This window comes from Amblyraja radiata, chromosome 18, assembly GCF_010909765.2.
Source record: "Amblyraja radiata isolate CabotCenter1 chromosome 18, sAmbRad1.1.pri, whole genome shotgun sequence".
Taxonomy (NCBI): domain Eukaryota; kingdom Metazoa; phylum Chordata; class Chondrichthyes; order Rajiformes; family Rajidae; genus Amblyraja; species Amblyraja radiata.
Genome location: NC_045973.1, coordinates 30,962,738 through 30,973,646, shown reverse-complemented (window position 1 = coordinate 30,973,646; position 10,909 = coordinate 30,962,738). Strand labels below are relative to the sequence as shown.

Below are 10,909 nucleotides of genomic sequence, written 5' to 3'. Positions count from 1 at the left end.
TTTTGCTGAGGCAGCTTACAACCCAATGGTATGAATTTTGATTTCTCTAATTGCTATTAACCCTTGCGTTCCCTCTCCTCCCCCACCCTAATCATCTTACTAGTTCCACTGTTTGCATCCATGTATCTCACCATTATCACCTCTTCCCCAGCCAACAATGGGCCATTATGGGCCCCACCCTTCCTTGGTCATCTGTTGCAGGCCCTGCTTTGCTCTGGCCTTTTTCTTACCACCAGTTCCCTCCCCTCTACTTTCAGTCTGAAGAATGGCCCCAACCCAAAAAGTCACCCATCCTGTTTCTCCAGAGATGCTGCCTGACCTGCTGAGTTATTCCAGCACTTTGTGTTTATGTATAAGTATGCAGTGTTTTTGTGTAGACAAAACACTGCCAGTACCCATATCATTCCTTGCTGTTGGTGTCTTATGAACATGGTCCTATGGGATATTAAAGCTGGATCGAGTTGGTGCATGGCTCATTTCTGTTTGTAGAGAGCAGCATAATACCATAGGGAGTTCCCTTCTTCGAAGCTATGGTAAACCTTTTGAAGGAAAGTCCACAATTTTTGTGTATTTTTTTCCTTTGGAAATAATTCTGCTTCCCCTTACATATTTGCCTGCCAACCCACAGACCTCCCGAGCTGGCAGAGTCCCGTGTAATTTAGATGTAGTGTGTTCCCGGGGTGAGATTAGCTTGCATTGGCCGAGGCAGTCTGCGGCTAATGTATCTTCTGATTGTCATGGGAACGTCTCTGCTTCTGACCAAACTCCTTGGTGACATTTCTGGCGGTGTGTGAGGTAAGAGAGGACTTAACCAACATCTTCTTCCAATATACAACCATGTGTCGATCTTGATGGGCGATTATATCTTGGCAGTCGTCCCACTCCACAGCATGAATTAACCATTTTTTTGGGGGGGGAGGCACAGTTGCACTGCGGTAGAGTTACTGACCTACAACGCCAGAGACCCGGGTTCGAACCTGACTACGGGTGCTGTCTGTACGGAGTTTGTACTGTGGCCTCGTGGGTTTTTTTCCGGGTGCTCCGGTTTCCCCCCCACAATCCAAAGATATGCGATTTACAATTTTACAGCAGCCAATTAACTTACAAACCAGTACATTTGTGGACCGTGGGCGGAAACATGAGCTGCCGGAGACAACTCAAGCGGTCACAGAGAGAAGGTACAAACTCCATACAGATATTACCTGTAGTCAAGATCGAACGCGGGTCTCTGGCGCTGTAAGGCAGCAACTCGTCCAGTTGTCAGTGTGCTGCCCTCTTGCCTTTGAACTATGTGGGCCTCGCCATACAAACTGAACCGTCTTTGTCCAATAGATAGCCTTTTGTCCACTTTTCATCTCTGGCCATTGTCCACCCATCTGCCAATAAAACCCTTCCTCACCTATATCTGCCTTTAGACTTTAGAGATACAGTGCGGAAACAGGCCATTCGGCCCACAGAGTCCGTCCGACCAGCAATCACCTTGTACACTAACGCGATCCCACACACTAGGGACAAGTTTACAACTTACAGAAACCAATTAACCCACAAACATTAATGGTTCAATGGTTACCACCTCTTCCACAGTCAACAAAGGACCATTGTGGGCTCCACCTTTCCTTGGTCATCGGTATAGGCTCTGATTTGTTCCGTGCCTTTTCATACCTCTAGTTCCCTTCTTCCTTATTCTCAGTCTGATGAACCCCGATCCGAAAGGTAATTTATTCCTTTTATCCAGGGATGCTGCCTCACCCGCTGAGTTACTCCATCATATTTTACCTATCAATGGTACTACCTAACGTTTGCCAGGCTTTGTCCTGTCCCATCTCTGTTCTCAACTACCCCCCTCCATCTCCCCCCACCCCCCCACCTAGTACAATCAATATGAAGAAGGGTCTTGACCCAAGACATCACCTATCCATGTCTTCCAGAGGTGCTGCCTGACCCGCTGAGTTACTCCGGCACTTTGTGTCGTTCCCCATCTACACTAGTCCCACCTATGTCTTTTTTTTTTTGTCGGTCTTTTTTGCCCATGCTCAGTTAAGGGAAGACACTGTTGCAAAGCAGGTAACCTAATGATGTTGAATAAAAGAGGGTGCTCCAAAAAGAGTATGGTTGAAGCTTTATTCTGCATGTTGAATCAGCCTGAAGAAGGGTCCCAACCAGAAACAGCGTCCGTACATTCCCTCCCCAGATGCTGCCAGGATTTTGTGTTTTGTTCACGGTTCCAGCATCTGCAGTTCCTCGTGTCTCCACACGTTGATGCTTGGTAATGGTCCTAGCTCTTCCCATTTTGGGTTTGGTCCCAACGTTGCAGGTTTGGAGAGGAGGCCAACCTACAGCCGGGCTAACATTGCTGCACGTCGCCATCCTCGGCTCCCATCCTGAAGTACATGTGGCGCTTAAGGATATGGAGATTCCACACCAAGAACTGGAGGAGAGGCATGATGAGGCAGATGGTCCCAACGATAGTCCCGGCGGCAATGCCAGGGTTACCGCTGTAGTCCAGTGACTTGTAGATGAAGGTCTGCCCTTTGAGGTTGGTGCCTCCCATCGCCCAGTAGACCAGGGTGAAGAGGATGTAGGTCATGCAGTAGAGGAGGACGCCAGTGAAGTGGGCCAGGTGAATGGGTGCTGCGGTCATGCCCAGCTCCAGCAGCACCAGCACCGAGTTCATCGCGTGCATGTTGATGTTAACGCCGTCGGGCCCCGTCTCACCCGGGGTGTAGTTCAAGCTCCAGAACGCCACGGTGACATAAAGGCTGGTGACGCAGGTTAGGTTCTGCAGAGCCCACTGCACAATGATGCTGGGCAACAACACTGACGGAGCTGTAAACTGAACCTTCCTCACCATCACACTGGGGCTCCCACCCTCCAGTTCCACGGCTGCAGCTGAAAGCACAAGGAAATGGTTTGAAACATAGTTTTAACTGTGCTATTACATACATTCAGAACGGAGATAAGGAGGAATTTCTTTGCCAGAGGGTGGTGAATCTGTGGAATTCGTTGCCACAGAGGGAGGCGGGGGCCATTTGGGTATTTGTAAAGCGGAGATTGACAGGTTCTCGATTGGTACGGGTGTCAAAGGTTATGGGGAGAAGATAGGAGAATGGGGTTGAGAGGGAAAGATAGATCAAATGTGATTGAATGGCGGAGTAGACTCAATGGGATGAATGGCCCAATTCTGCTCCTATGTCTTATGAACAGTCCCTGTGCTCTCGTTTTCTATGTTTTATGGTACTTACCTGATATATCTTGGGTAGGTGAAAGATAACACAGGAGCTCTATCAGTGGATTGGTTTGGTTTAGTTTAGAGATACAGCATGGAAACGGGCCCTTCAGCCCACCGCGTCCATATTGATCATTGGACTGGCGGGCTGCAGCTGTAGAGGGAAGCCGCCAAGCCTAACCCCTGCTCGTTTCCCAAGGAGAACTCGAGGAGCGCGGCACGGTGGCGTAGTGATCGAGTTGCTGCCTTACAGCGCCAGAGACCCGGGTTCAACCCTGACCACAGGTGTTGTCGGTACGGAGATTGTACGCTTTCCCTGTCACCACATGAGTTTGCTCCGGTTTCCTCCCGCACTCCAAAAATGTACAGGTTTGTAGATTCATTCGCTTGTGTTATTTGTAAACTGTCCCTAGTATGTAAAATAGAGTTTGTGTACAGGGTGATTGCACGGACTCGGTGGGCCGAAGGGCCTGTTTCCACGCTGTATCTCTAAAGTCTAAAGACTGGTTTCATTAGGAATAGCCATTGAAGTAGGTATACCAAAGACAATAAGTATAAGCTAAACAAGAGAAAACAGGGTGAAAAATCACAATGTAATAAATGTTAGAAATAGTAATGAGAATTTGTAAACTTCCTTACTTGGGCCGGAGAGTGAGATCTCTGCTGACGAAGCTTCCTTGGCGATCTGTGCTTCCTTCTTTTGGCTGAATGCCACGTAGCAAATAAAATTGACCAACGCTAAGTTGAAATAAGCGGTGAGCAAGATGTAGGTCAGGTGGGTGAGGAAGATGCACCACTTGAGGTGGTTGGTCTGCACACCACTGCAGATGCACCAGATCAGGGTGTAGGCGGCCAGCAAGATGCGATACGTCAACCAGATGACCGGGTGCAGCCTCCACTGAAAATGGGAAAGAGAAACATTAGCTCAATAAGTGGCAAGAGTGGACTTTAGTTTATTTACTTTGGAGCAACAGCGAGGGAACAGGCCGGCCAGCGATCACCCCGTACACTAGCACTATCCTACACACACACCAAGGACTATTTACAATTTTTACTGAAGCCACTAACCTTCAAACCTTTGGAGAATGTCTTTGGAGTGTGGGATTAAACCGGAGAAAACCCATGCCGTCGCAGGGAGAACGTGCAAACACCGTACAGACAGCAACCGTAGTCAGAACCGAACCTGGGCTCTGGCGCTGTGAGGCAGCGACTCTATCACTGTGCCACCGTAAGGACAACGCCGATATTATTGAAAGCTGTTGCTAAATAGTGTTGATAATGGAAAACAAAGTATGGGAGTCTGAATACAGTTTCTTTCCAACTATTGAACAATATGAACTTCAACTAAACTCTGAACTTCAAACTGCCTGCATGCATTAGGGACTATGGTCTTTGCTTTGTTTTACACCCTCTTGAGTTATTCCAGGTCTCTGGCGTTGTAAGGCAGCAACTCTGCTGCTGCGCCCATCTTCGCTCCAGCTATTGTACTTGAGTTTGGCTTGATTGTATTTATGTCTAGTATTATCTGATGTGATTGCATAGCATGCAGAACCAAACTTTTCACTGTCGCTTGGTACATGTTACAATTATAAAGCTAAACCCGGGCATAAGGGAGACCCTCACAGTTCCGGAAAGGAGTGGACAATGACTGCAAGACAATAGGTGTTCAACTTCAGTCTGAAGAAGGGTTTCGGCCCGAAACGTCGCCTATTTCCTTCGCTCCATAGATGCTGCTGCACCCGCTGAGTTTCCCCAGCAATTTTGTGTAACTGCAAGACAATAGGTGGCGTAATGATCTCAGCCCTATTATTGGTGTTTATGCAGTTGACTTCCACATCTCTGATGATTGGAAGTTCTAATCGAAGGCCATCATGGTCTTCATGGAACACCAGGGAAAAGCAGAGCGTGTCCCATGTCTTAGTAATAAGTTTTAGCGTGGGATTCATGGGACGGTTGTGGGGGGGTGGTGAGGGAGGGGGGGGGGGGGGGAATGAATTGTAAATTTATGATCCTCATCCTTATCGTAAAATGATGCACATTGCACAATAGACTTATGGTTGACAGAGGTCATTGAGTCACGGAGTCATACTGATCGGAAACAGACCCATTGACCAACATGCTCATGTTAAACCTACTAGCCCCACCTCCCTGCATTTGGCCCATATCTCTCTAAACCTATCCTATCCATGTAGCTGTCAAACAGTGTGATAGTGTCTGCATCAACTACTTCCACTGGCAGATTATTTCATATATCCACCACCCGTTTTGTAAAAATGTTGCCCCTCAGATTCCTATTAAAACTTTCTCCCCCCCTCCTCACTTTAAACCTAGGTCCTCTGGTTCCTGATTCCCCTAATCTGTGCAAAAGACTGCGCATTTACCCGATCTATTCCTCTCATGGCCTTATACACCTCTATAAGATCACTCCTCATCCTCCTGCGCTCCAAGGAATAGAGTCCCAGCCTGCTCAACCTCAGGTGGGTGGGTGGTCAATAGGCAAACCTGCTCTTCAGTTAGACAACATTGCGACTGCATGGCATTCTTACAAAGAGACTTTGCCTCAAAGAGAAAGACCTTCTTGTTCTGACCTGGTTTGATCATCTCAAAGCTCCATAGCTCTGCTATCAGGCTTCCTTCACATCTATACTAATCTATCTGTGTTTGATCTATCCTCTGATCTGTTCTGTATCTCCCCATACCTCTACTTTCCCCCCCTCCGTGACTCTCAGTCTGGTGAAGGGTCTCGACCTGAAACGTCACCCATTCCTTTACTCCAGAGTTGCTGAGCCTGACCCGCTGAGTTATTGCAGCATCGTGTGTCTATCTTCGGCATCTGCAATTCCTTCTTATACACAATCTATCTTATCTGTTTGGATGGCATGTAAAATAAAGCTTTTTGCTGTACCTTGGTACACGTGACAACAATGAACCTAAACCTAGGATGCAAAGACTATAAACCATGGATCATTGGATAAATCACAGCTCGAGCAGCTCAATGTTAAAACCACAGTAATATAACATCTGCCGTACCTGTGACTGTAGAATTAAATGTGGCTCTCTGGGCTTCAGAGAACACTTTTCCACTGTGAACTCCTGTGTAAGGTGCTTGATCCAAGAAGACCCCATTTGTTTGTTTTTTTCGTAACAGTGCTGTGCGACGCCCTTACTGAGTCCTGGCATTAGCCTGCTCCGTATTTGTGTAGATGCATTTGGTCCTAATGGTTGGAACTTGTTAAGAATGACTCAGTATTGATAGCAACTGCAAAGTATGCTGCCAGTTGTTTGACTTCTCTCTTTTCCTCTCACTCCTTCCCCTCCCTCTCAGCGAAAGAGAGAGAGAGAGAGAGAGAGAGAAAATCCTCAAGCCTTGTGTGAAATAGCACTGGATCTTGAATAGCGGAGACTTCCCAGATGTGTATCAGGCACTTTGAAATCTTGCAAAACAACTTTTCCCCCAATAAGTCCCCGTGTTCGTGCTTTTGGAACGCTGATGGAACAGTCATCTCCTCTTGCTCAATTGGGGACTTTCCCCTGCTGCCTTGTTCCCATCCATGGGTCGCTCACTGCACCCCTGGATTGGTCTCCTCCTCCCCACCCCCCCCAGCCCTGACCAACACCAACATTCTCTCTGACCACTAAAGAAACCACACCAGAAGAGGGATTAGTCTGAAGTTGGAATGCACCATTAAAATGCATGCCAGTATCTCAAAACCTACAGGATGAATTAAATCCAGCACAGTGATCACTGCCAGCTCTGCATTAGTGATGTCAAAAGGGCCACGCATTGCCAGAAAAAAATGTTCACTCTTAAAGCTCGGGTTTGTCCTCAAAAACTTGTTTAAAGGAGGCTTTTTAAAATCTGTTTAGGGCGATGGATATGGCCAGTGTTTGTTGCCCATTGCTATGTACCCGTGAGAAGATGGTGATGAGTCACCATTGTGACCCACTGGAGCACTAAGGGGCAACACACTGGCACAGCTGGTAGAGCTGCTGCCTCACAGCGCCAGTCACCCCGGGTTCGATCCTGCTGTCCGTGTGGAGTTTGCACGTTCTCCCTGTAACCTCATAGATTTCCTCCGGGTGGTCTGGTTTACTCCCACACATCCCATAGTTGTGCGGGTTTGTGGGCTAAGTGGCTCTCTGTAAAATGTCTCTAATGTGTAAGGAGTGGATGAGAAAGTGGGATAGCATAGAACTAGTGTGAACGGATGGTCGACTTGGGCCAAAGGGCCTGTTTCCATGCCAAAAGTCCTTAGTGAAACCAAAGAGTACATAGTTCATCGTTAGCATTGTGTAATGCACCTCAGTACACATGACAATAAACATTAAAAATTAAAATAAACCATTGACTGTTGATTGACCTTATGAAAACAGTGAGGTGAAAATTCACAGCGGGCCGGACAGCATCTGTCTGGAGTGTTTCAACTTTAATAACCTTTCTCCAGGACAGGGAAAATCTAGATAGGATACAAATTTGAAGGGGGTGTGAGGGGGGGGAGTGAAGGGGGGAGAGGGTGTGAGGGGGGGAGTGAAGGGGGGAGAGGGAGAGGGAAAGGGAGGGAGGGGAGAGAGGAAGGGAGATGGAGGGGAAGAGAGGGAGGGGAGGAAGTGGCTGCAGCAGTAAAAGGAAATGAATGTCAGGTGTCAGAAGTTGTGGGGAGAAGGGGAGAATGGGTTAGGAGGGAGAGATAGATCAGCCATGATTGAATGGCGTAGACTTGATGGGCCGAATGGCCTAATTCTACTCCTATCACTTATGATCTTATGATGTGGTAAGATGGTGACTACGAGAGGTGGGTTGACATGGTGTTGGTACTGGCTGACAAGAATGTATATATGAGGGAACTCTAAATCGGAAGGAATGAATGAAATATGAACCACTAGAGAGACAAGTAAACAATACTGGAAATATGAGATACAAAGGTCGGAAAGGCTGATTCACAGCAATATTTGAATTCAACGCATGTTTTGAATGCTCTCGCCTGCCAAGTTGGAAGAAGGGATGCTGTCCTTCAGTTGGTGGAGTGTCAGAGCCAAACGACAATGAGCTCAACTGGGAGTGGATGGGGAATTAAAGTGACGGGCAATTGGAAACACTGAGACACAAGAGACTGCAGATGTTAGAATCTTGAGCAAAACACAATGTTGGAGCAAGATAGACACAACATGCTGGAGTAACTCAGCGGGACAGGCAGCATCTCTGGAGAGAAGGAATCGGGTCGGGACCTTTCTTCAGACTGTTTGGAATTGGGGTAGAGGTGGGGGGAAGAAAGCTGGTAAAGAGAGGTGGGGGGGGGGGGGGGGTCAGGACAAAGCCTGGCAAGTGATGTGGATACAGGTGAGGGGGAGGTTTGATTGGCAACTGGGTGGTGCAGAGTAATGCCCCAGTAGGTAGAGTAATGCCCCAGAAGCAGGTAGGGAGGTTTTTGTCAGTCTCCCTACCTGCTTCCACTACCTGCAACCTCCGGCAACCACCTGCAACCTCCGGGAACCGCACGGAAACCTTGGGTGGGGCGCAACGTCTCCAGAGGTTTCCGTTCAGGTTTCCTAAGTGGGACAGGGGCGTAAGTGACAAAGGCAAGAGGTGAAAATGAGACAAAAGTGTTACGGGTGAGGAGAGGAGAGGAATGAAATGGAAAGCCTGAGGAAGGTATGTGGGTGGAAGGGAACTCGAGAAGAGGGGGAACAACGGAAATGGGGACTTGGGGGTGTAGGAGGAGTGTAGGAAGGAGGGAAAAAGAAGCTGTGTGATTGTGGGGTGCGGGTGGTATATGTTGTGGGAAATGGGATTAGAATGGGATGGGGGTGTGGATTGGCAAGCCTCGTGGTTGTGGTGAACGGTGCAGTGAACACAAGAGTGGGAACTGATGGAAATGGAAGTGTGGAACAGAGAATTGCAGAAGGAACAGTCTCTTTGGAATGTCAGGGGTGCGGCACGTGAAGGTATTAGAATATATGGTTTATTTCCAAAATGTTCTGCTTATATATATCAGATCTCTAGTTTCTCCAGCACCTGCAGTGATTTTGCTTGTGGATTAGCTAAACCACATCACCGCCAATCCCATTACAATCACATTGGAATCTTGTTTTCAAAAGGAAGCCTTTTGCCGTTGTTAACCTCAGTTTTGATCCCATGAAAGGAAGTCTTATCACGGTCGAGCGTTTTAAAATACCAAGGAACTGAATCGGATAGTCTCTGACTAAAGGCATGGCAATGGTAGCCATGTGGGAGATACGCTAGTGGTGTTTAAGAGGCTTTTGGATAGACACTGGGGTATGCAAGGAATAGAGTGATATGTATCATGTGCAGACAGATGTGATTAACTTAAATGTAATAAAAATGAACTGCAGATGCTGGTTTATACCAAAGATAGACACAAAATGCTAGAACATAGTTGGTGGAAGGGCTTGCTTCACCACAGTATCTCTAAACTAAATCTGCTGGGAATGTTTCTCACACATACTTATCTTAGCCTAGTCCACTTGGCAGGTTGTACAATGAATCACCCAATGGATGCCAATGACTTTGCTGTTTCCTCTTTGCTCACGTTGCTCTTTCCCCCCCTGTATATAGTTGGACCCTGTCTTGGGTGTGGGGGAATGGAATGAATATGCTCCCTCCTATATTCAATAATCTGTAATCACAATTCAGGAAGATTCACTTCTTTTTCAAAACTACAAGTTCAGAGTGTTCTGATATTTAAGTAACTTGCAATCAAAGTGGATGGGGTTAAGATAACCCAAAGAAAAGGACATTCCAAACTGATGAGAGAGTCTGAGCACTTCTGTAAACAGTCTTGTCAACCGAAGATAGACACAAAAAGCTGGAGTAACTAGAAGGGTCAGACAGCATCTCCGGAAAGAAGGAATAGGTGATGTTTCGGGTCGAGACACTTCCCCAGACCCAAAACGTCACCTATTCTTTTTCTCCAGAGTTGCTGCCTGACCCGTCGAGTTACTTCAGCTTTTCGTGTCTATCTTCGGTTTAAACCAGCATCTGCAGTTCCTTCCCACACAAAAAGCTTGTCATCCACTTTGGAATTTAGCCCACCAGAAAATACAGGAAGAATGAGCAAAGTATAAGAAATGCACAAAGCAAATATAAATTGCATGTTTTTTAAATGATTTCGAATTATTTTGTGCCAACTTGTTCGTTAAGCAATAATATTAGGACACACACAAGGCACCCATTAAAATCTTCCATCACATCAAATGCCATTAATACTCTTGGGAATACAAGAGCCTGCAGATGCTAGAATCTTTTCTTTCTCATTAATTCACTTTCAATTTCTGTATATCTTGATTCATCCTGCATTAAAGTTCAGCATTTATTGCAATTTCTAATCACATCAAACTATTTTCGTGTGAATGTTGGTGGTTTACTAGAAGCGACTTATTTACAAATCTTAAAAGCTCTGTTCATTACTTAATGTTTATGGCTACTAATGCTAGTATGGATGTACATAGTTTATAACTAAATATTACATAGATAATAGAACAACTGTTAACTGTATATGTGAATTATGCCAGCAGAAATACTGCACCATGAAGGATCCATGTTACTTATTTGTTAGATAAGATTACTAATTGCCATTTAGACATGTGTTACGTGCCTATATCTTGGTCTGACGGGATGGCTTGTATGAACTTGCAGACTAATTATATCAAACATACCACTATAAC

At 46.4% G+C, this 10,909-nt stretch overlaps 1 protein-coding gene across 1 annotated transcript; it reads right to left on the bottom strand.

Annotated features, from left to right (window-relative positions):
* Positions 1–1,961: 1,961 nt before the first annotated feature.
* Positions 1,962–6,784, bottom strand: LOC116983328 (protein rolling stone-like). Its single transcript, XM_033037037.1, has 3 exons — positions 6,257–6,784; positions 3,866–4,124; positions 1,962–2,889 (listed from the first exon to the last, which is right to left on the bottom strand). The coding sequence occupies exons 1-3, from the start codon at positions 6,404–6,406 to the stop codon at positions 2,345–2,347; spliced, it is 954 nt and encodes a 317-aa protein (XP_032892928.1). The 5' UTR covers positions 6,407–6,784; the 3' UTR covers positions 1,962–2,344.
* Between the last annotated feature and the right edge of the window lie 4,125 nt (positions 6,785–10,909).

Bases quoted from the DNA above. Each gene is read 5' to 3' on its own strand.
- LOC116983328 (XM_033037037.1), bottom strand. From the start codon at position 6,406: ATGCCAGGACTCAGTAAGGGCGTCGCACAGCACTGTTACGAAAAAAAC. The intron at 4,125-6,256 runs GTACGGCAGATG...TCCCATTTTCAG, and splicing joins ATTTAATTCTACAGTCACAG to TGGAGGCTGCACCCGGTCAT. The intron at 2,890-3,865 runs GTAAGGAAGTTT...TTGTGCTTTCAG, and splicing joins GATCTCACTCTCCGGCCCAA to CTGCAGCCGTGGAACTGGAG.